This window comes from Teleopsis dalmanni, chromosome 2 (assembly GCF_002237135.1).
Source record: "Teleopsis dalmanni isolate 2A chromosome 2, ASM223713v2, whole genome shotgun sequence".
NCBI classification, from domain to species: Eukaryota; Metazoa; Arthropoda; class Insecta; order Diptera; family Diopsidae; genus Teleopsis; species Teleopsis dalmanni.
In genome coordinates this window covers 203531583-203558684 of record NC_051847.1, presented here as the reverse complement: position 1 = coordinate 203558684, position 27102 = coordinate 203531583, and the positions used below count along the sequence as shown (strand labels likewise).

Sequence of the window (27102 nt, the reverse complement as noted above, 5' to 3'; positions counted from 1 at the left end):
TTATAAAATAATACACTTATATTTAATCATATATATTCCTATTTCAGTATTGGGTTTATTAATAGCCATAGTCCTTGTGTGCTTGGCAACAATTGCTAGTTCTGCATCCATCTATACGGTGCCAACTGCACCACCAACTCCAAGTACTTTAGTTCCAGAGCAAGGTGGCGGTGGCGGTGATGATGATGGTCCACCAGTCGTTGCAACAACTTTAGCTGGACCCAAAGTCAGTACTGTGACACCATTGTATGGTACCGTCTCTACCAAAAAATCATAAAAATGATAAAAAAAAAAATTTACAACACTTTTTTTCAATAATATAACTACAACTTAAATTTAAAACACCACCCAAAATCCAAATAAATATTTAGAAAGCATCAAAAATGTTGAAATTAATTTTAGAAATTAAAAAATTTTCTACTTACCGTATTTAAAAATCTCAAACATTAATTTTAAAATAAAAGAAAGAACATTAAATATATCTTAATGTTTCTTTCTAATATAGATATACAAAAATATTTCGTTTCAAAGTGCCTTGGTAAATCCGCACAAACGTCATGCTAAGAGACCTTAGAATAGACCCGATCAAAAATTACACAAGGGACAGAGCCCTGAAGTTATATGCGAAAATTGACAGGCTATCCTACTTACCACTATCTAATCTTAGAGTAAACACTCTCCGCACGGGGAGGTACGCAGATCTTAGATCAATCACTGAATAATCATGAAGCTTATAGACAATACATAAATTAATCAATGAGATGGGTGGGACCCTGTAGTACCCCCAGCTATCAAAAAGTAAAAGTGCCCAGTTGCGCTGGCTCGGAAAAAGGATCAACATACATACAGAATTTTTTTATTTATTAAAGTTTGTAAAGATGCTAATTGAACACATAAACCACTTAGATTCTTAATAATTCTTACTTCATGACAAGATAATGTCAGTAATTTACTTTGCTAGCACCAAATAGATTAGATGGTTTTCATTAATCGACAAAATAGTTTATATTTTTAAAAATAAAAAATAAAATATAAAAAAATTTAACTATTTTGTCGAAAATATACATTAAATAAAATAGTAAATAATATATTTGTATTAAATTATCTATGTATGTATCGTCATTTTTTATTTTTTCAAAAACATGTTGAAAGTGGATGTACATGTTTTTTTAGTACATTACAATACATAAAATTATTGGTATAAAATAATTGGCTAAAGTCCTTTTCTATATTTCATTGAGTATCAAAATACAAAAAATAAAAATTCTCGACTATAATTACAGCTCTACAATTATTTTTTTTTAACTTACAAATAGTTACAAGCTACATAAACTTAGAATCAATTTCATATCCACTAGTATCGCCATTCTGCTTCCCCATAGCTTAAACTACAAGTATGTTCGAACATTCGAAAATTTAGGGTGTCCTCGGTGTGTAATAACAGTGCAGAACGACAACAACAAAACATATTTTGAGTAAGACATTGTAATATTACCCTATTATTCTAGTCTTCTCTTCAATTAAAATTTGCCTTACACATTTGCTATATTTTAATGATGCCACCTTTCTTAAATATAAGAAAAAAAGCATTGTTTAAAAAATGTATTACGTGTTATAAGCTAATACGCTTACGGTATTGGTATTTGTTCACATATTAATTATTTTCAGCTGGTCAAAACACTTCGTTACTTTAATTTTTATTAAAGTAAACAACATTTTTAAAAACCTTTAAAATCGATTTATAATATAATAATGATAACTAATAATATATGTTACAATAAGTGAAATGTTATTCGAAGGGATAAAAGTAATCAATTGCATTTACTCTTGAATATACCCTAAACAAAAAATTATTTAAGATAAATAAAACTAAACTAATACTATATAAAACATTTAAACTAATTTGTTAGAACAATCGGGATATATTGTATATAAAAAAATTTAAACATATATTTGGTATACCTAATGTTTTCAAATACATTCTAATAATGGTATATATTATATATTTTTTTTATATATGTCATCGACTTCAGTTTTAATAGTTACTAAGCTCGTCATTCGAAATTTGAAAAGATATAATATTTAGTATACTTAAACCTTTATAAGATAACAACTTTCTAATGCTGGTAATAGAAAAATAATATACCTACAAAAAAGTATTGAACTAATATAAAAATATAAACATATTTAAGTATATGTTTTACAAAAAACATGCTCATACTTCAAATATATTGAAGTATTGTAATTCAAATGTATTGAATTGTGTTATATTTTAATAAGTTAAATTTAATCCCTAAAAGTACAGAATCAAAGTAATTCATTATGGATTACACTTGAAACTTATACATTATAGATCAATTAAAACAAAAACATATCATCTTAATTTGTTTATTAAATAAGTGTCTCTTATAATAAATTAATTACATTGTATAATAGTTATATTGTTCACCTTTCATTAAGTATATATAAATTATATATTTTGTATTGTCGCGGTATGTATACATAAATAAGATTAAATATAACGTTTGTTATAAGTCAAAATAGAACATCAACAATAAAAGTTCTTAGCAAAAATTTGCCTGTCTAATAAATTTACAACTAACATATACATAACAAATGCACATATAGTTATTAGATAAATTATTATTAAAATTATTAAAGCTTAAATACCAATTATTTTAACTTCATATTACGGCGAAATGAACGTCGCGCTTGTTCATGCAAATGTTCTGTACTGCATTCTTCATCTCGTCCATACTAAACATAAAACAGATTAAAACTCTTTATAACCCAGGCATTATTAAAGTAAAATTTAAATTACCTTGCAAAAATTGTGTTGCAAAAGTTCAATTGCAGTCCAACGAATTTTTGAATCATGTTGTAAGCAGTGATCAACAAAGTCATGTCCCTCTTGCGATAGACTCTGTGGCGCTTCAGGTTTTTCACCCATACCAACTTTAAACATAATTTGAAAGTTAGAATCAAATTGTGCCCAGGGACGCTAAAAATAAAAAAAAATAAGTACTACTTACAATTTTATTTTAAGTCATATTATAATTACCATGCCTGCGGCCATTTCTACTACTACACAACCCACGGACCATATATCTGCGGCACGACCATGCCCATCACTATTAGTTTTTGTAAACACCTCTGGAGCCATGTAAGCTAAAGTTAAAATTTAGGATTAATTTTGTGTATTCTAAAATATAACTTCTCAAAGCATTTACCTTGCGTGCCCACATAACCCTGCAATTCGCCAGGAACTGTTGTATGTGCTTGTATTTTCACAGCCGAACCAAAATCACCTAATTTTAAGTTATTGCTGCCATCGACTAAGAATATATTAGCAGTCTTTATATCACGATGCACAATGCCGTGTTTGTGCAGCTCGGCAACACCTGAGAGTAGTTGAGCGGTAAAGCGTCTTGTAAGTCCCTCCGGTAATCCACCTGATAATTCGACTAAAGACTCCAAAGTGCCTTCAGAACAAAGCTCCATAAATATAAGTAATTCTTCCTATAAAACCATAATAGAAAATATTTCAAACTTTCTGAGTTTTATATTTTAAGTCAATACTTACCCTATGCACCTCTATTCCATAGTATCGAACAAGATTCTTATGCTTTATGCCTTCCAAAATCTTAAGTTCTTCTGCTACATTTTTAAGCGCACGGGTTTCACCAGGTTGTATAGCGATTTCTTTCATCGCCATAAGTTCCCCTGTATTATTATTGACTGCAGTATACACTTTACCAAACCGTCCCTGACCAATCTGCGAAAAATTATTGGCACACATTGTTATTGTTATTATTATTGTAAGTAAATTAAAATCAGCTCTATACAGCAGTATTTATCTCACCTTGATTCCACGGTGCCAATGAAAGTGAACACTTCGGGCACGAATTTGAATTTTATCACAAGAATTTAGCGCCTTAACTTGACCTATAAGATTTCTCTCACGTAACTTTTCTTCAAGCTCCATATCTAAACGATTAACAGCATCACGTACACGTACTTGCCGCAATGCCAAAAAGTTAACACTGCCATTAGTAACAGTGGTTGGTGGTGTCTGTGGTACAAGTAAACGCAAATCACCAGTTTTGCTGCCATTAACAACGTCTGAATAATCAGCAGAATCTATCGAACTGTTTGAAGGCGTTGCAGTACCGTTTTGTTGCAACACTTCTTCTTTAAGACTAAATTGTGGGTGCAGAAACTTATTATATTGTGGTGAATTTAACGGTGTGTTGGGACTAACAACAATGCCTGCTGACATAGGTGAACGTGTAGGTGTACGTGAACGACTAGTCGCTGGGGAAGAAGTCTTACGCGTGCGTGGAGATGCCTTTTTTCGTGCTATTTTCTCTGGTTCAGATGTCAACCCAATAACATGTGAAATACAGCAGTCCATTTGTTGTTTTAGTTCTTCAAATTGTTGCTCATCTAAATGTCGTGTTATTTGAGGATCACATGCAAGTATAAGAAAATCTAGCCCTTGTGAAGCCCAACGAGGGCGCATACCGCGGCCACGTTCACAACGCTCTGTAACAAATTGCATCCACATTTTAGCAAACGCAATGATGCCGAGCGCTAAGTCTACCTGACAATCTCCTTCCTTATTAGCCATAATATGCTGTTCAAAAAGTCGTATAACATCTTTATTGTATTCAAAACCAAATTTGTATCCCTGATGTAAAATTTCGCGTGTACGTGATAAAACTGCTAACTTATCCTGATCATCCAAATCGGACATATTACCAGGACAACAGCGTTCTTGTACACGTTCGATAATTTTAGTAAGTTTATTTCTTACATCCAAAACATCTTTTTGTAATAGTTGAAAGGCTTCTTTGATATCAGTACATATATAGTCATTTTTATTTGCAACTAAATCATGTTCCAGATGCTCGCGATGAAAATCTTGAGCTTCAACGTCTCGACAAAAAGTCTTGGCAAAGAAAAGCACTTTCACAGAGTGTTCTCTCTCACAACTTAACAGAGTTTGAATATCTCGACAGACGGTAAGTAATTGCCATTTTAAATCTATTTCGGTATTTAAAGAGGAATCATCTATTTGATTATCTAACTCTGTAGCTCGTTTAACAAGTCGTTGGGATATGCTCCGTAATAAATTTCGTATTATATTGCAAAATTTCTTAGCGGCTAGTGTATGCATGCCAGTGATCATTGGACTTATTAACTTTGTAAACATCCATTCTTTCTCAAGTGCAGACTTCTGGTTATTTTCCTGTGCAGTTACTAACACAAGTTGATCAATATAGTCCAAATAAAGCTAAATTACGAGAAAAAATTAATTAAATGTTAATAATATTTAGTTTTACTAATTTACCTCAAAAACTTTACGAACAGTTGCATCAAAATGATTAAGAATTCCCATATAACGTTCCCATTCAACTTCATTTTCTACTAACGCTGTTGTAATATGTCTTTGATACCTTTCACGATGTGTTAACGCTAGCGTTAAACCTTCACGCAATTCTTTCATCAGTTGCTCAAGACTTAACGGATTTGGTTTCATTGGTCTCGTTTCTAAACGCATACGTAAAAATTCATGCATAAATTGTAAGGGAGTACCACTTAAAAATACGAATGTTGGAATGAAGGAAGGTAAATTAAGTGTTTTGGCTTCGTGACTCCAATAGCCATATCGTCGCAATTCCTCAATTTGTTCTCGACTTATTTCAGGCTCTAAGAGGGGTATGTCTTCATCCAGCATTTCTGTTTCGAAGTCATAATCTTCGGTGCCTGGTTTTTCAAGTGCTATATGTGCCTTATAGAGTGCAATATTATGCATTTTATGCAAAAATGAGAAAGCCTTTGCGAGACCGCGAGATTTAAGCACATTTTCTATAAATTTTCTATAAAGCAATACATTTATATTTATTTTAAGTAAATATCTTTAAAACTTATCTATACTAACCTATATAGACCACATGAGATTTCTGCGTTTACATCATGAGCACTACTCAAAGGTTCTACACTAAATATATTTATATCGTGCATGGAATTCTTACGAATATGTTTGGGTTCCGGTGAAGGGGAAACTTCAGTTAAAGCGGATCTAAGTATTAAGATTACATTTAAAATATAATTATAAATTTATGAATAATAACGCACTCATTACTACTTGAGGACTCTGACTCTCCAGGTATATGTGAAACGTCATTAAGAAGAAACTGCACTTTAGGTACATTAACACTACATAATTTATGTTGTGCATTTTGATTGCAGGAAGCTTCAGCTGAATTTATACTAGAATCATCAAAATCCACGCCGGAAGACGATGAATTACCACTGTCGGTAGCTGTAAATGAAGTTTGTACTGGCCACGAAAATTTGTCTTGTAAACTAAATATATAAAACAGAAATTAATGAAAATCATTTAAAAGCATTATTTAATTCAATTCTTGTCCACTTACCGTGCCAGTATTTTTCCCAGTATACACAACTTTAATTGATTTTGTTTGGTAATATTATACCAAAGACACATAGCTTTTATACGCCCTACAAAACATTCACTTTTGTATATAGGATGGAATGCACCCATTGCCAGCGTTGAAGGATAAAGTGCTTCAGCTGCTTCAAGTCTTGTTAAAAGTTCCTCAACTTCTTTGAGGGCAATTTGTTGTTGTTCCATACAATCCTTGCAATAAAGTGACATACAGCCATTACAATATTTGCCAGGTAAAGGTGCTATAAAAAAATAATATAAATATGAAATACTGAAGAACATCAGACTAGCAAATAACACTTGATAAACTTACAACTTGCATTACTGCCGGAACTAATTCCGCTGTCAACACTCATTTCACTGAACTGACGTTTAAATCGTGGTTGAAATGTGTAATTAATAATTTGTGTCAGCAGCTCAGGTATGGTCTGACGTGCTGCAAATAGATATTTATCTTGTTGATCCATAGTACGATCTGCTTGCCAAGCCTGTAGTTCCAACCAAATAAGATCCTTTAATTCCGTTTGCCATGTATGCTCTTCATGAGAAAGCTGCAATATTTATTAATGTATAAATAAAAATATTTAAAATCCCGTTACTCCTATAGGAGTCTATGGACAAAAATGATACTACTATTAAAAATTAAGTAATAAAAATATAATATGAAAAACTTACTTTTGCTTCTTGACGATCCACACTACCCAATTTTATTAAATTAGCAAAAGTTTCGTGAAATTCTTTGCGTATATTTAAACCAGGTGTTCGTTTAACATCTACACGTAATCCTTGCCCAAAAGCAGAAGGAGGAGCTGAAGAACGGCAGCCAATGGGACGTGAGGAAACACACATATATCGGTTGCATGACTCTACTATCTTTGAACTTGTACGTACAGCACTTTCAGATAGTAAAGGCGAACACTTGTCAAGAGATTCAACATTATTTGGACTCTCATGAAAACTAACAACGCGAGGATGATAATTGGGAGTAGGTACAGCCATTGCATTTTTTATTTCACGCTCTGCGTCACGCAATAAAGCTTGAGCACGTTTGTCAGTACGTTTGGTTTCCTCATTTACGAACATTTCGTTCAACAGCGCACAGTCCATGGTGTTTCGACGCAAAACACGAGAACGCGCCATACGTGTCATTCCTTTCTTGGGCATAACTGCAGGACTCTCACAACTATTAAGTTTAAAATTAAAATGAAAAATTCGCATATATTATATGACAATTTTAGAAACTTACGACCCTATAGAGACAACCGCCTGCGCTTTTTGTTTTCGATCCCAATCACGATTTTTAATTTTCATTCTTGTTCGTGGTGGAGTTGTTCCAAACTCCTCGAAGCGTGCTGCTAACAAATCATCAGGATGAGAAGAGGCCAACTCATCCTCTAATACAGTATTACGATTACTGTTATGCACCGGCTTTGGTGAAGATTTAATACGAAATTCGACTCTAGAAATAGATAGAAAAATTAGAACAAATATTTTATAGATGTGCATATATTAAAAGTGGTATTTGAAGTGTTGTTTTAATTAAATTGAAAAGACAGCTAATTGTATCAAGACTTTAGCAAGATGGTATATCCAAAAGGTATCGCATTTACATTTAGGGCAATATTGTTTATTTCTTACTATACAATTAAAGATTACACCTTTTAAATTTAAGTATTATCGTATTTATGTAGTTAACATATTGAATATACGAGCAAGTACTTTGATATATTGAAGCTAAAAACATGATCTTATATGTAATAACAATCCTTAAATGTTTTAATTACTTAGATTTTTGTTAGGCTGTTTTTATAAAATGTTAGGATTACACCATTTAATGTCGTACCATATAAAGTATGGTACTTATAATGTAATATAAAGTAAAAGCACATCTTTTAGATGTGCTTTTAAAATTATAATACTAAATATATTATTTTATTAGATCTTTGCAAACCTTAAATAAATGTATTAAACTCTAGGATTTTTCTACCCAACTCACCCTGTACTACTTACATAATTAAGAAAATGGGCTCCCGGTGAGGCTAATTGATTGAGCATAAACTGCGTGCTGTTACCAAATAATACTGAATACTGCCCAACCCCCTGAGTACTGTGCTATTTAAGCAACTTTGATGGTCATTTGGACAGCCTGTACACTTGCCCCATACACATGATAATTGTCTACAGATAACATATTAAAACTTTATTATATCAGCTAAAACTAAAGTTGATTAACATATTTGCTACGCATTGATAACAACACGATGTGTGCAGTGTATCTGAACAGACAATATATTTGATTCCAATCCAATTCCATAGATAGCAATTGCATGGAAGCACTGGAAGCCATTGTAAATTATAAACGTAATTTTATCTAAATATGTTGTAATTTAGAAAATTATGAGGTGATAAATTTTGAAAAGTCTGTGGGTGTTTTAATCTGTACTCGTTCGTTGACTATCAGTATTTGATTTAGTAAATATTGTCCTTTAAAATTTATCTTATCTCGAAATGGTGGTTTAGTGAATATTTTGTTTCAGAGATAGAGCAGAGACATTAATGAACTTGTCTCGCTTATTTATTTATCATGCTTTAATAATATTTTAATAAACGATATAATTTGATTAGTGTCAACTGATTGATTGACAAGAAATTTGTACGTTGATAGGGTATATTGTGCAATTGGCTGCTTTGTAATTTCAGCTCTTTTTAACGAAAGATACAACTTTCAATCATCAGGTGATATAAATTTTTTCATGTATTGCATCAGATGACGCAAAATATATGACTTTGCAACGAGATCACCTGGTTCCAAATTAAAATGAACTTTGGTATTACATATGCTTACAAGACTATAAAATATGTAATAAAGGTGTACAATATAATGATAAAAGTAAATTTTATCGATATATGTGTATATATGAAATACTTCACAATATGGAATCAAATCAAATTCAATAAACCACAATGATAGTTAAAATATTTAGTGATATATTGTACCAAAAACCAATCGGAAAGAATTTAGTGTATAGGTACGCTTAAATTATATGAATTAGGGGCGTAGTAATATTAAAAAAAAAAGAAAAAGGATGACTGAGTCACTTTAGCAATTGATATTATACAGAACCTTAAGTAGAGAGTGTATATATATAAAGTTTTTTTTAAAACGTACAATTTGAATAACTTTTGGACAATGATGATGGAAAATGATTTTGGTCAATAAACCATTATGGAAACGTCTCACAAACTGCGTCATTTATATATAATTGTCCACAACTTAAATGAATATACAAAGCAATAAATACTTCCACAAATAATACTTTGCCAATGATCAATCATACGATCTAAAACGTCACACCATAAATTCACTTTTAAAGGCAATATAGTATAGACGACGTGCGCTCATAAGGGCTTGTTATTTTTTTGAAAACTTAATATGCAACACAATCTCGTTCAAATCAAAAACTCTCTAAATCATGATTATTATTATACATAACTATTTTTCAACTGACATTAATGGCACCATTTCAGTTTTTTTTTGATTTTTTAACAAATATGACCCAATAATGTCACCAGTCCAAATATTGTACCAATCATGTCACCAGTTTAAATTTTGAACCAATCATGGCACCAGTTTAAATATTGTACCAATCAGATCACCAGTCTAAATCTAGTATTAACTACAGCATTACATCAGTATCTAATATTTGGGTCTTTTTTACTCGAAATATGAAAATATATTTTATTAACAAATCCATTGAGAGAGAATGGAGCCTAATAATAATAATAAGTAAATTATAAACAATAACAGAACATTTATATATATAAATGCTAAAGTTTCATGAGCTGACACCTTAAATTCTTTCATATTTGAACGAAATATATAGGTAATTCTCATAAAACCAAGCTTCCATCTTTATATTTCATTAATGGGATTATTCGGATTTAGTAAGATTTAGAATCTAAACTTTACTGAACCAGAATGGAATATATCCTGTATACAAGCGTATAGACATATGTTAGTAATATTTTTTTACTATTTCCTTTTTCTAATAAAATGTATATAATTATAAAGATTTTAAAAAATCAATTGAACTAATATTATATTACATTTTAATCAACATTATTGCTTAAAAAGTATTAACACAAATATTTATTTTAAAATAATGTTTCAAAAAGTTCTCTATTTTACAATTAACATATAAAAATATTAATTATAAAAAAAAATTAAATTAAATTAAAATTATTAATAATAAATAAACAGATAATTATTAAACTAAATTTAAAAAAAAAAAACTAGTATCGAAATAAAAGCATTGAATATAAAAAGAAACATAAGTTATAATTAAAAAAAATTAATTTTATTTACAATACTTTAAAATAAAATTACAATATTTTAAATTTTTAATAACCTATTGATGTAAATTACATTGGACTTATGAAATTAAAAATAAAAGTTTTATATGATAAATGTTTTTAAAACCAACAACTTTTTTATTATTTTATTTTATCGGGTTTTTATTTTTAAATAATAAAACCTAAGTTAAAAATGTGGATTTTTCTCTTCAAAGAAAGTAATTTGTTGGGGATTTTCCTGAATAATTTTTTGCACTGAAATGTTAATTTTTTTATTTCGTTACGCTTCAGCGAACAAATTAACTAATAAATTACAGGTGAGAAAAACTATAAAATCGTAGTTATTAGAAGAGCATTCATTGTTTTAAATTAGCAAAATGGAAAATCAATATTAAATTAATAAAAAAACATTTATTAAAAAAAAAAATTTAAAAACTTCGTTATCTTATTCCAGGTATGATTTTCAGAAAAGAAGGGTTTCAGTTTGCTTTATATGAATCGGACAGATAGGACAATATGAATATAAACGCGTTTAGGACTACCACTATTATAACAGTATTATTAAAATTATTTCAACCAACTTTTGTAAATAACTATATTGAAATTTATATTTAATAACCTTATATTGAAAGTTATAAGTACAATTTCAATATTTTATAAAACTATAAATTTTTATGGATGATTAATAAGAATAAGCCACTATCATCGGAATTAACATCATCAAGATCATTGTTGAACTATAGTAACACAATTTAAAAAACACTAATCTATCACTTGATTACTTATTCAGATTTGAAATTTCTAAAATATGGTATTTTATTGAAGTATAATAACTGTGAGTAAGGAAAATGTATAGTTCGAATGAAGATAATGATAGTATTTACGATCACAATGGATATTAAGAAAATTTTTAAAACAGTTTCACCTTTTGCTATATGTGATAATTAAAATAGATCCGAATTTTATATTTGATAACAGCGCTAAGCCCATAATCTGTATGGATGAGGCTAGAAACTGTATTAAAGTATGCAGATGTTTATAATTATGCTTTCAAAGAATTCAACATCATAACGATTATATACATATACAATAAATATAAATTTTACCGAATGTATTCAACGCAATTCTAGCAGGTGCGTATACAAAGATTTCTAAAGACAAATTTCTGAAAACTGATTCAAAGTTCATATGAAAACATTTAATTGTCAAAGAAATTTATTTTATCTAATTTAAACTGGTTCAAAATACGTTATTAACATTTGAACCCTAGGAACTCCACTGGGTTTCAGTTACATTAAGTTTCGTACCTTAGCAAAATCAATCATCATAAAACAACAATTAAAGATTTTATTGTTAAGAATATCCATTATATTTAATATAAAACGTTCCAAAATATTTTAGGGGAGTTTCAATCTCAATATTTTACTTTGGGAGAGTTTCCCATATTCTTTGGAAGTTTGCTGTTCCCAAAAAAAAGAGGAGAAAAGAGGAAGAATGATTAGTTATGTTATGATCAGCAATAATCATCGTAAAAAATCCATCATTTCTAATGTAAAATAGTCCAAAAAATGTTGGAACTCCAAAATTCGGCCTTCGGCTCCAATTTCATTAAGTTGGAACGGCAATGAAAGATTTTCATCTTTAAAAAATCCATTATACCTTATATAAAACGGTCCAAAATATTTTAACGTAGAGTTAGAACCCCAAAATTGTCTCTTGGGCTGAAGCTTCTGTAGCTAAATCAGCAATGGAAAAGTTTTATCTTAAAACAATTAATATTTAATGTAAAATGATACAGATATGTTAAATATGTTAGATGTGTTTAAATCCCAAATCCCCACCTTAGGTTCCAGTTTCACTAAGTTCCATACTTATGTAATCACCAAAGGAGCAATGTAACAGTTATGAAAGATTTTGCTATTAAAATAAAAATGTTATAAAGTTTCTAATTTTATATATTTTACTCAGTTTATTAAATGAAAATTAGAGATTTCGGGGACTAAAAATTTATTTTGGATAATTAACACTCTGACAACGTGTATGTCAGTTAATATTAATAATGGACAACCCCTCTTATACAATATGTTTTTTACTTCTTGAATCAGATAACTCCTACCGAAGTGAAAGTACTTAAAGACGAAGCACCCTGTTTAATTACAGGCTTGCTTGTATAAACATATGCTTAAGTATAGTACATATGTATATAAACATGGACGCCATATTAGTTGAAGTATGATACAGATAAAAATTCTGACATGCAGATGGTTCTACATTATATCAACTATATAAAATTATAATTTCATCACAAAAATTATATAGAAAACGCTTAGAAATAATATAAAAATTTTTATTTATTTTCATTAAACAAATATTTGTGACGAAATTGCTTTTTCATTTCATTAAGTCTATTTCGAATAAATTTCTACACTTACTTTTTACGCCGCATGTTGAAAACTGCTCAGAAGTTGCTTCCAATTAAATATAGTCTCTTAATTAATTATCAACAAATATAATTAATAAATTAACTTGCATTTACTAAATTAAAGTTTTGCATATTTAACACGTAATTATTGTGTAAAAAAGTTTTGGATATATTCTTAATTAAAACTATCTACATATATAGTTTTTTCTATTACATTATTTATTAAATCTATTATTTATATATAATTATTTTTTTATTTTGTTTTGTTTCAATTTTCTTTATGCAAATTTTACAAAAGAACAACAACACAAATGTACACTATTTAATCACATGTTGAGCCAAAGGCAGAAATATGAGGAACCATCGCACTGCGAAGTAAAAAGTCAACAACAACAACAATGAATCAATTATACTCATAAAGCGAAACCGACTAAATAAACGCAAATAATAAAATGCGATGAACAGTTGAGCTACAGTCCGACACACTCACTGACGAAACGTGATGAGAAACGTTGGTCAGTGGCTTCTAGACCGACCCAATTGCGTTTAACGCCGCATTAATAAGTGTAAGGGAGCACTATACACGGGAGCACAAATCATATGCAAAAATTGTCCGAATAAAATAATTTAAACAAATTTTAACCGCAATCTAAGGGAGCAGGCGGGTTGTCATGTTTTTTTTCTTTATTCTATTTTTTAAAACAATAAAAAATTGTGAGAAAAAACAACTTTAAATAAATTCAGTAGTAAATATTAATACCGCACTAGTAAAAAGTACAACGTACAACAGTGAAAAAAGATTTTTTTTTAAACTTGTATATGTTAGTGTTTATATGGAAAATAAAATAATCATAAATAAATAAGTAAAATATGTATTTTTTATTTTTAGAATTTTTTTGCATCAATTTATCATTTAACGTAGTTGAAGCACCGGAACACAAACATCAGCTCAACGAAAAAATCATTGACTTGTGTGGAATGACTAAAGTCATTAGTTACTACAACACCCGTATGCCCTTCAACAGTAATAATAATAATATAATTAATGGTTTACATTTGTATTGTAATTAAAATTAGTAGATTTATTAAACCCGGCAGCAGTAAAATATCGCACAACATAAACTATCAAAAACAAACCACATTTTCCAACTAAAAATCGAACACTGAAATTGTGAAGAGCGTTAGGAACTCGGGAAACATCTGTTGAATTCTATTTCAGCTCGAATTTTTTTTATTGATAAACGATACTCTCCTGCAATTATAACCAAAAGCTCTTACTCAATTCACTCATATGCTAAGTTACTTCGTAGCGTTTGTCTGATATTCAAAAGAGTTTCTTATTAAACAAGTGAGCAGCACTTATGTTTGTTTACGTTTTTTAGTGTGTTGTGGCTTTGGTTTTGTTTTTTGCTGTTTCGTTGTTATTAAACAATGTACCCCATTAGGAAATGCTTTAAAAGATGCAAACAGTCCTATAGCATATAATGCATGCTATGTATGGTATTTATCGCCTACAATAACGGTTTTTTCCAAGTGTCCTTTATGATTTCAAATGTAAAGAAATCCTAACATTTAAAATGAACTCTTCTTATATTTGGCATATATAATCTTAAATAGTATATAATTTAAAACATGTGTGGTACAATACAACCACGAGGCATTAATAATATTGAAATTTTTTATTAAAGTAATTTTTGGTTTATTGTTTTAAATTAATTTTGAATTACATTTGTTTTGCTTTGGATTTGGATTTGAAAATACAAAGCTTCATTAATATTTTTAGAGCAATATTTTCCGTTATGCTTTAGCTTAATTATTAAGATATATATATATATATATTATAATTATTTACTTAGTATAGTAAAAATATTCTCCTCAAAGTTTACAAATCTCGCAGTTATGTAAAGTAACAGTTGAAGTTGTTAAAATATTTTGATATTTTATTAGTAAAGACATCAGTCTTGAGGTAAATTTGTTGTCAGATCACAGCTGTTTTCACACAACTAATCCTGCTGCAGTAGCGAAAAGGACGATGATAGTGCCTCATATCTGTTTTGTTACTATTCAACGCATGCAGGGCGTCAATTGATTATGATAGAGACTTCTTTTTTAGGGATCTTGACTAGCTCCCTAAATAACATTTCAAGCTTCACCAAGGGCTCAAGGTGATTTACGAATCTTTAATTTTTTTTAACGTTGACACAATGATTAAATTGGACTAAATAAATCTTTAGGATCGCCGGGGGATGGGTATAACCTAATCTTACCTAATAAACTCTCATGAAATATAACAGTCACGAATTTTTGAATACATTGTTATAGAGCAGGAAAATTCAAAAGTCATTCAATTAAAATCATTTTTTTTGTATAGACGCGCCATTAGCAAATTTTTTTTTAAAAGGAACACGTAAAAGGAGATTATTTAATAATTCAATTAAAAAATTTTCTTTCTTACTATTAAAATATTAAGGGTTTAAGAAAAACAAATTGATTTAGTTTTTTACCTTTCAAATTGATATAACTTTGTTTTTATTATCCAATTTTATTGTAAAAAAAAAGTATTTTTCATTTTAATGAACTTGGAAAAAAAAACGTAAGTGTTACAAAAATAAAAATCTGATATAATAAAAACAACTTATAAAATATTTATGAATTGTGCCATAAGAAAATACAATACATATTTAGTTCCATTAACTAATTCCAAACAAAAAAAACTTGTTTTATTAAATAAATATATTCTAGTTCCGATGAATTTAGTTCCTTTCAGCTATTTTATTTATAACTAATTTGTAGATATATATATAAATATATTAAAAGTTGCATAAAATAACTCAATGTACATAAATAAATGGTCAACAGTGCGTATGCGTAACAAGTTTTAGAGATTTTTTTTTCATATGCAAAATAAATGCCAAAATAAATAGTAAACCACATTTGATTTATGAATAAAGTTTACATAAAAATATAAATAAAAGATTTTGTTATTAAAATACAATTCTCATGCAGTGAATTCTTAAATATAATAAATATGCATTACAGAATTATTCAATGTTGATTTACATACAAGAATCGTTATATATGTTACTGCATTAGAATTAAGGAAATAAAGCACATATAACATTTATATATAAAGCACATATAAATTATATAATTTAACAAAAAAAGGGTGACTTTTCTGTTCAGGAGATTTTTTTCCCCCGACTATGAAATAGGTAGGAATAAAAAAACTGCCACATTCCAAGTCTTTTTGACAGAACGAAGTATGTATATAGATATATATGTATTTATATATATTTATATATATATATATTTATATATATTTATATATATATATATATTTATATATATATATATATTTATATATATTTATTGTATATTAATTGTATATTAACCCATGTTATAACAATTTCAAATAAAAATTCAATTTTTAAAAAATTTTAAATCAAATTTCACTAATATCTGAGCAATCAATTTTCACTAATAAATAAATTGTATAATTTAATCATTTCAATTAGACGTTAATATATGAGTATAACATGTAATCAAGAAATTTATCAATTAATTAAAGAATAGTTTCATAGTATTTTCATTTGAAATGAGTAATCGTAATCAATAGGTTACCGAATTAATGTGATAAAAGAATGGTTTTCATTTTTAAAGGTCATGCAAGCTCAACAAGTATATCAACTTGATATAAAAACAAAAAATATTTAAATTATGTACGTATGCATGTATGTATGTATTGTATACAAGTATTGTATACATAAACTGAACTTCAAAATGACTCATCAGAATACATAAAACATTTTGTGACGGTGACAAAAATTTGGATGATACTTTTTATATAGAAAATACAATAACTCATTAAAATTAGTAACAATTAATACTTTATTTTGATGAAAATTTTAACAGACTCTTATGAGAAATAACAAAACAAAAGCATTTAACTGAAATTTTTTAGTATTAGTCAATATTTAAATAGAATTTTCATCTTATTTTATCTGTTGATTGAAAATATCTATTATCAGCTATTTTTAGTTTTGGTATGTACTATCAGATATGGTGAAGCCCGCGAGCCCCTGGAAACTGGATGAAGATGCTCCAGCGAAAAAGTTATTTGAAGCAGTAGTTGGCGGAAGAAGAGGTAGAGATAGACCGTGTCTCCAATGGAGTGATCAAGTTGAGGGAGCACAAACTGGACTTGATATACGAGACTGGAGAAGGCGCGCATACAGCAGAGGCGCCCTGGGGAGGCATGCTACGTCAGACCGAAACTCGGTAACGGGTTGTTATGGCCAAATAAGTAAGTAAGTCTAAGTACTGCGATATTAGTTATTATATTTACAAGGAAAGAAAAGTTACTGTCAAATATCTATTATTGGCTATTTTTGTAGTGATATGTTCTACCAAATTACTAATTATATTTATAAGAAAAATCACTACCAAATATCTATTATTGGCGACTTTTTATTTTGATATATACTACTAAATTATTTATTATATTTATAAAAAAAGAAAAGTTACTATCAAATGTCTATTATTAGCTATTTTTGGAGTGATATTACTAATTACTAATTATATTTATAAGAAAAGGCGCTACCAAGTATCTATTATTGGCGACTTCTGATTTTGATATGTACTTATAAATTACTTATTCTAATAAAAAAAAAGAAAAGTTACTATCAAATATGGCTTAATTTTTGATTTTGGTATGCATATGTCAAACAACATATATCAATATATCTCTGTTATGCTCCATTAAAGTGCTAAAAATCTTCACATTTGTAACACTAAAAGCTGATAATAACCTTGAAATAAAATGTTCAACTGAGTATTTATTATTTCCAAGAAGAAAAAAGTTATTACCAGATTTTAAAGAGCATTCTTCTATTTACAAGTTCATCTATTAAAAAAAAAAAATTATAAATATTTTTAAATATTTTTGAATAATTTTGAATAATTTCATTTGTTGGGTAGCTTCACTGCTTTTCATTCCCCCCCTCATTATAACGTATGCACGTGCAAAGGCTCGTTCGAAATCAACTGAGTGAGTACATGTCAACAGTAACGTACGACATACACAGTCGTCTATTTCGATTGATTAAATACAAAAGTAAAGGTTTCAGTTTACACATTAAACCAAGCCGCATTCAGATTTAAAAAATAAAAAAATCAATGGAATTCATTCAATTTATGCAAACTATACAGTAAATCAAAAAAAAAAAATATAAAACAAAAATAAAAAAAATAAAAAACAATAAAACAAAAATAAAACAAAAATAAAAAAAAATAAAAAACAAAATGAATCCAACACATATTCACACATAAATACATGTACAAACGTGAAATGATAAGGAATAGTAATTTATGCTTATTATAAGACGGAAAAAAGTTGCGAAGAGAATTAAAGAAAAACCCGCTAGAAAACAGCAACGAATAAGGTTACAAAGTATAGAATGCAACACGTTCGTTCAACGGCTCAAAAGAAGCGACGCGGCGCAACTAACAAAAATAATATAAACAAAAGTAAAAATTATTTAAATAATTTAACAAATTTCTTGAATTTCACCAAAAATGTTAATTTTACAATATAAAAGCAGTATTAAATTTTTTGTGAATTAATTAAAAAAAAAACAACAATGACAACAATTTTACATAAAAGCATACGTGGCGTATGAGTATTGATAATGCATGGGAAAATATAATTAAAATATTTAACTCATAAAATTAAGATCAAAATTAAAATAATAACAAAAATTAGAGAAAGAAAAATGAGAAATTTTAACAATTTTATCCACTGATAGTTTTCAGTTTTTTAAAAAAAGTTTCTCAACGATCTTATGCCGATCAATGATGTTAAAGATTTATTAATCTTATCTATAATTTTCTAAAAACAGTTTCTTTAACATTTTTATCTATTTGACTTGTGTCTAATATCATATAGATTTTTACAAAATAGTTAATATCATTATTTAATTACTGCTCATAAGACAAAGTGTTATGGGCTTACAATGCTTTACAAATATGAAATCACAGTACACATTTTATAAGACCTTTATATATATTGGTATCACTATTCGAATTCACTAATCACATTCTCATTCCCGATTTTACTTCTTAATAACAGATTTGTACTTCTCATATTTTAAATCTTCATATTGAAGAACAATTTCTGTCCTTTTCAGAATATATCACTGAGATTAACATAATAAAAAAGTTTATTTTATTACACTATAGGAAGTACATTACTTATAATTTAAGTGTATTTGTCAACGAGCAAGTGCAGATTAGCAGTAATCCCATAACTATAAGAGATTTTAATCATTTACTACTATCATACAAAATAACTGAATAAATAACTGCATTGGCGGGCACAAGATGTGGTAAACTGTAGTTAGGGCTCTGGTAAATTGATAAAGCCTAACTTCCAGGTCCGCATAAGAGTCAATTATCGTAAATTTTTTCAGTCTCTGTTTCAGAATTATTCGATAAAGATCCCAATTCGTTAGTTTGGGATTTCTTAGAACTTTTCTGTTTTTTAGGTACTGAAAATCTATTTGGAAACTAATATATTTATGATCTGAATATGACGGTTCGCAAGAACATTCCGTCACTGCTACATTATCTTCCGTGAAGAGTGTTATATCTGGAACATAGGTTGGTACCACTCCTCTAATTATTATCTAAATTATTTAGCACTTAATTGTTATCTTAATTGTTATAAATTTTTATAAAAGTGTTGTTTATCCCTCATAAAGCATCATCTTTCAATTACTCTCTATTATTGTTTTTTTTTTGGCAAAAACAATAAAACATTACTAAAGCCTATGAGTGAGTAAATTTGTATGTTTCGAATGTATCAATTTTTACCATAGAGATATTTACCATAAAGTTTTAAGATCAATTCTAACAATAGACCAATAGTAGTCTTTACATTCATTTCTAAATATTATGAAAAAATTTCGAAAATCGAATTGTTTATAATTTATTTCTGATGAGAATATTCTTTATAAATTGCAAAACACAGAAAATAGGTTTATCAAAATGAAAATCAGAAAATACATTAGAAGTTTATGGTGACAACAATGATTTTCTCTTTAATATAATATAGTATATACTATGTATAGGCACTTCTCAGAAAGAATTACTATATTTAATACACAAATAAATTAGCAGGTAATTATTATTTTCTGGACTTCATAAGTTTTTCATTGAAACTGTTGTGCGACATATAATAATATATATATATTATTGAACAAAATCTGCATTATTAGAACTAAATCTTCGGACTTTCGCGTCACAGGTGACGATTATTAATTAGTTAATATGATTTCCTAGAAAAAAACAAAACAGTATATTTTTTGGAATTATCTAAATTTTATATTTGTTCAAATAATAAAGCAATTTTGAGATATTTATTTATTTATTAACAAATTAGCAGTAAAATTATAAAATAGCTAAGTGTTTTCACTGGGAAAATATTGTGTCAACATTTATGAAAGGAAAATATGTCTTTGCTTAATGATTTCCATTTAAAAAATTTTTACTCATTTGATAAAAATAAACAAAATACATGAAAATAAAAGTTGGCAAAAAAATTAAACAAAAATAAAAAATAAATTAAAAATGAAAAATATAGTAAAAACAAAAGCCCACGGCAGTGTGGATAAACACTTCAGCGCACATTTAACTTAAGAATATTTTTTATTTATTTTTTTATTAATTTTTGCTTTTTTTAGTCTTATCAGCAAACCCACCTTAACATTATCAGTGCTTCTTTGAAGACATAAGAAACGCGATATGAAGAGGAATGTGCTAACAATAACGCAGTTGAATACTGGCAATAATTGCTTTGAAGTATTACACAAGCCTTTTACTGAAAAAAAATATTCCAAACATTTTTTACAAGACTCCACCGGACATACCAAGATTTTTTTTCTAAAATAAAATAATTTTTATTTATACAAATATACATATATATAAAATGTATATACACTAGAATTAGAATTTTTAAGATTATAATTACTTTTATAAAAATTATAGTTATTGTAAATGCAAATAAATAATATGGTAACGAGTAGTAGGTATTCTAGTCGAGACCTTCAATACATCACTCAGATTGCGAGATTCGTTATCTTAAGATTTTAACTTATTGCATATTATTGTCTTCATTTCACTCATTCGCATTACTTTTACAGTCACAGCACTTGCTTTTTGATCATTGACTCGATTCCAAATTCATTCGTCTGTTAGCTGTACGCAGCTCCACAAGCAACTAAATTGTCAGACTTAACAGGTAAACAGACATGGCATAATTTTGCCTACTATAGATTCCAAATGATTCAAATATGCAATCATTCACTTACTCGAAATCCATTCCTATTCTTGCTAATCACATCTGATTCACTATTTTTATTCATATAACACTAACAACAACTGCTTATAAATAACTAGGTTGTAGGTAGAATAATAGTAAGGAGAAAGGAAATAATTAGGTAATAAATTAGTTCACTTTACAAATAATTTTTGTATTTTGAAGTAGTTGATTTATTTAAAATTATTTGGAAAATGACTAACTTCACAATTTGCTTGTTTAAACTAATCACATTTTCTAAATTTATTCGCGAATATCTAAATGGAATTCAATAAAGCTCTCTCAAAAACATGACTACGATTTTAAATCGATCTTTCTAAATTGCAATTATTATTATAAGAACTATATTTATTAAGAAGTATATTTCAATTCTAACTCTAACTCTAAGGTTATATAAGGTTTTATAAGGTTATATAAGGTTTTATAAGGTTATATAAGGTTTTATATAGAACCCCTATAAGACTTACAACACTTAACAAGAATCAATTATAAAGTCGGTGCAATTCTCATACCTGTTATAAAAGACTGAGAAAGAGTCTTAACAACACCAAGTTTTATATTTAAGAACAAAACATGCCATTCTAATAAAGTTGTACTTATAACGTCGACACATATATCAAAATATGTTACCTTGGCTAAAGGTTGATCCTAGTATTTTGGTTCACACTCCCTAATATCTAAAATATGGCTAGACATAATCGTAGAAACATTCTCTCAAAAAACAGCTCTAAATAACTTAAGAACTTGAATCGAAAATATAACTTAACAGATAGATTAATTTATTTTATTTTAATTTATTTTAGTTTAATTTATTTAATTTTATTTTAATTTATTTTATTTTATTTTAATTTAATTTAATAATAAATTGTTGTGTTACTAATTAAAGTAGAAAAAAATTAAAAAATAATAGACAAAAAAGTAAATATAAAAACATTTAATAAAAATTGCGGTGGTTAACCTTCTAGAAAACACTACATTAGTATGTAAAACCCACTATATATAATCACAGTATATATACTAGGTATATATATAGATATATACACCTATATATTTAATGTTAATAAAGAAATACAATGTCTTGTATAATCATTACTGGTGCTTTTGGTAGAGAATTGAAGCGAAAACGAAACTTGATAATTATTTAATTATGACATTTTAATAATTTAAATTGTATCTAAAAAACAAAAAAATTAATACAATTAATAACATTTTTATATAAAGTATAGATTTGCTTGTAGTCACGTGTTGTTAGGCTGATAAATGTGAAAGATTAAAGCAAAGCAAAGTAGGGAACATCAGTATCTATTTCATGAGTTTAAAATAAATTCGTTCGAATTATAGCACAGACTATAATTAAAACATATTTAAAAAAAATTTAATTAATTTTATCTTTCATCAAAGTGCTTAAATTTAATATATAATGTAATATTTATTTGAATTTATTTTAATTTATATATAATTTATTTTATTTTTTCAGTATAAAGCAGACAAAATGCTTTGTGCTAATCTGAAATTTTGAAGAGCAAACGAATTTAACATAATTTTAGAGAAAATAGATAAAAATAGTGTGATAAGTAATATAAGCCACAAAAAAAATTAATTTTGGTGTTACAAATATATTAGTAAACAAAAAACATTTTGTCATATTAGCATTAAAAATGTACCAAAAAAATATTTTTATGAATTACTTCACCTAATAATATATGACTTCAGTCTACAAGACATGGATTATAAACTTATTAAGAAATTCGAATATTTCCTAAGACCACTGATGGTGAGTACTCGGCAATACTCGAAACAGCGTTGTATGGTCAGCCTAATTTTAATAAATTAAATAAATTTTTGTCCTTGCCTTTTCTTTGCTATTCGAATACGTCTAACTTTGAAGTAGTTTCTCTTCGTCATAAAGACGCGTCATCCTTGGCAAAAAAAAATTAACATTGGAAATTTTTATACTTCAATGAACTTTATTGATCTATAAGAAGATTAGCATGCAAAAACTACAGTGGAAATTAAAATGAGAAATAATGGTGCAACGAAGAGGGTACTTGGAGTAGTGTTAAAGAAACAATATATATAGAAAAACGATATTTTTGATGTAGAAAGTCTGTTATAGGAGCATTGATTAAATTGCAGAGATGAAGCATAGATGCTTGAAGTGAAAAAACACTGTAACTAATTAAATTGACATTTAAGAAATGTCTTAATACTACAAGTCGCAAAATATAATACATAAGACATAATTTTTTCAGCAAAGGCTTAACAATTAATAAAGTATTAAACTTGTAATTTAATATATATATTAAATTTATTTAAATATTTTTAAAATAAATTTTTAATTTATTTAAAGGATTTAATAATGAATGCTGAAGATAGTCCGGAATTCCCCGCCTTTAATAGTAATACTCATATTAAGTGTTATCATAATGATTTTATAAATATGTTAAAAATATTATAAAAAAAAAATAAAAAGAATAGAATATGGTAGCGCACCTTTTTGTCGGTAATTTCATAATCAAAAATATTTTTACTATATTTTGGCAGATATTTGCACATGTTTATTATTAATTATCTACGAATACAAAAATAGTTCTGCACACTTGAGATTCTCGTTTATCAGGTGGGAAAGCGCACTCTGACCAAAGCAATAAACTCTGTAATTTTAATTAAGTTTATTGAACAAATTGATTGTTTAGAAGTCAATGTGCAAATAATATGGGTTATTTATAAGGAGACACCTTGGCTGTGTAACAGGATGAGAATACCATGCTGTTGATTTTTGAAAACGCTTACAAAATATACGAATATATTAGAACTTAAATAGCATTAACCCTTTAGGCGCCTAAGCTTTTTTTGTGTGAGAAATTAATGGAGATAAAGTCAGTTTTGTTGTTTAAGAATTTCAACTTTAATTTCGATCTTTATATTTTGTATATTTCTATACGTATACAAGTATTAGAAATTCTCCTGATGAAGGCAAAAGCGAATTTGAAATATATTTATAGAAATATACAAAATATAACGTTAAATAAAAGTTAAAATGCTTAAAAAACAAAACCGACTTTAAAATAGTCTCTACGTAACAACACAAAAAATAAAAACAAAATTATAATGGAAATAGTTTTAAAATAAATAAATAATATTTGTTTAAAAAAGTTTGTAAATATAGATCAACAATCTAAAATGCTTTTAGGGACTTACAACCTAAAACGCTTCAAAGATTGCATAGCACAATCAAAAAATAACCTAAGGATTATTACGGGATTATTGACCGACAACTGTAGATTGAATAATCACCTATCGAAGTTAGAAATTTAATCGAACTCAGACGGCAGATACTGTAGAGAAGAGAGAGAAACTGCATACCATATTCTTGGGGAGTGCCCGGCACTGACGCACAAGCGGAAGATACACCTAGGAGGGTATTTCATGGATCATAAGAATTCAAGACTAGGAAAGATAGGCTCTATACTATCTTTCATTACGGAAATCAAACTTGGAGAAACACACTAATCCGACTTAGGGGCACAATAGATGTTTTAGGTTGAAATGCACGATCCCCTACTTTTAATAATAATAGATCATTAAATATCATTAAAAAATATAAAAATATTTTTCAAGTTTTGGGGGTTTCACAAGATATTAAGGCGCTTATGGTGCTGAGTGCCTTAAAACATTTTCGAAAACTAGAGGGTTACATTGTGAAATTTTTATCTCACCAATCTCAACATATTAAAGTTTATATTTTTTCTAGTTCTAACACAGAGTTCAATAACGATATTAAAATGTGGTGTTGATTACCTTTTTTATATGAAGAGCCTTCTTTCTACTAAAAACATAGAACCCGATCTTGCAATTGCAGGCATAACATAGAAAATCGCTGGAATTGTAAAATGCTACATAACCATGGACTCGTGCCAATCACTGTGATATTAGTAAAATTTAAAGTAAAAAAAAAATTATACCAATTTTAAAATATTTCTTGTTAATAAAGAACACGAGTCGTATATATGTTTGTAGCGTACATATTTATTTAAAAGAAATTAATTTTTTAAGAAATATATATTGTATGAAGCAAATACGTCAATACCAGAAATTTACGAAAAAAAAAAATGTTAAAATAAATAAAAACATTTATTGTCACCTCAATTAACTTCTTTTTCACATCTTCACTTTCTCAAATTCCGGTTTCAAATTATCGACGCGTCTTATTTTGACTTGCAAGCCAACAAAATTCCCAACAGCAACAACAATAACAACACTAAAAACTTGCTTTGCTGCTTATGTCAAAATTTGCCCCATAACAACAAAAACATGGCTTGAAAAATCCAATAAGAGACTGGCGACCTTACAATATTCACATTCAACTTTGTTGGAATATTTTTTTAATGTTTGTTGTCATTTTGCTTTTCTTCTTTGCTTTTGTGTTAACATTTCTTTGACGTTAACAGTTGCAGCGCTGTTACGCGTAGCTTCGCTTTCTTGCAATTTAAAAAGTACTTGACTATGTTGTTGTCTTGACTATAAACAACAAATAATTTTTGCACTACTTACCTCGAAACGTCAACATCGACGTCGACGTCACTGTCAGCATTTGCAGTCATTATATCAGTTGTTTTTAAAGGTATTTTTTTAATATCTTCTTTACTATCAAGAATTTCTTCACCATTGTCGTCATATTTTCTACGCACTGAGACTAATTCACGGATTTTTCTACGACAATTTGACATTTTTTACATGTAAATTTTGTTTTTATTTAAAAATACTACACTTTTATTATGTTATAAATATATATTTAATGAATATTTTCTTTTATTTGCATTATTTTATCACATATAATCTTTTTAAAAGACACTTCTGGCGTTTAAATTCAAATAGTGAAATTTCTTATGAAATCATGTGCTCATGATTGTTTTAAGTACCGCTCAGGTGACAAAAACACACTTTCCATACCGACATATAAAAACAACTGAAGATAAGTTCAAAATTATACGACTGAAATAAACTTAACATTGCCAGACTTAAATGATTTTTACACTTTTTTTATTGTAGAAAAATTTATATGCAGAAATGTTGTTTTCTATAGAACTTTAAATATATATATTTAATGTGTGAGTTATTTATTTTAATTACATAAATATATAAATTTTATATAAATTAAAGTACAATACTTATATCTTTAAGTATTGTACTTTAAATAATACGAAATTATTAATATCATGATATTTGCATGTTAGTAAATATTTTATGAAAACGTGGCAGTAAACGCACATAATATTTAACAGCTGACGTTTTTGCAATAAAAAAGCAAAGTGTTTGTGTGGAATCATAACATACAATAGTACATACACAAACCTTTTATTATATTTCTCAACCAATAGTAAAAGTGTTCACATTCAGACTGCTGTGAGTGGGAATAGTATTGATATGGTCACTTAATGATTTTAATAAAGAAATCTTGTACGAATTAAACTTAAT

At 27.9% G+C, this 27102-nt stretch overlaps 1 protein-coding gene across 2 annotated transcripts; it reads right to left on the bottom strand.

Moving 5' to 3' along the window:
* Positions 1-2407: 2407 nt before the first annotated feature.
* On the bottom strand, positions 2408-26401 carry LOC119677847 (mitogen-activated protein kinase kinase kinase 4). Of its 2 annotated transcripts, none has more exons than XM_038089401.1 (14): positions 26179-26401; positions 7722-7934; positions 7151-7658; positions 6789-7026; positions 6444-6717; positions 6142-6372; positions 5945-6085; positions 5354-5882; positions 3863-5296; positions 3584-3775; positions 3231-3519; positions 3062-3168; positions 2822-3001; positions 2408-2757 (listed from the first exon to the last, which is right to left on the bottom strand). In XM_038089401.1, the coding sequence occupies exons 1-14, from the start codon at positions 26352-26354 to the stop codon at positions 2674-2676; spliced, it is 4596 nt and encodes a 1531-aa protein (XP_037945329.1). In that variant the 5' UTR covers positions 26355-26401; the 3' UTR covers positions 2408-2673. The 2 variants fall into 2 exon arrangements, with proteins under 2 accessions (XP_037945329.1, XP_037945330.1); XM_038089402.1 differs by lacking the exon at positions 26179-26401 and adding an exon at positions 13261-13349 and having other exon boundaries at positions 2409-2757.
* Between the last annotated feature and the right edge of the window lie 701 nt (positions 26402-27102).

What these genes read in the sequence shown, in the direction of transcription:
- LOC119677847 (XM_038089401.1), bottom strand. Translation starts at nt 26,354, where the DNA reads ATGTCAAATTGTCGTAGAAAAATCCGTGAATTAGTCTCAGTGCGTAGA. An exon ending in GCGGTTGTCTCTATAGGGTC is followed by an intron (nt 7,659 to 7,721) that starts GTAAGTTTCTAA and finishes TAAACTTAATAG; the next exon opens with TTGTGAGAGTCCTGCAGTTA. An exon ending in TTCCGGCAGTAATGCAAGTT is followed by an intron (nt 6,718 to 6,788) that starts GTAAGTTTATCA and finishes ATTTTTTTATAG; the next exon opens with CACCTTTACCTGGCAAATAT.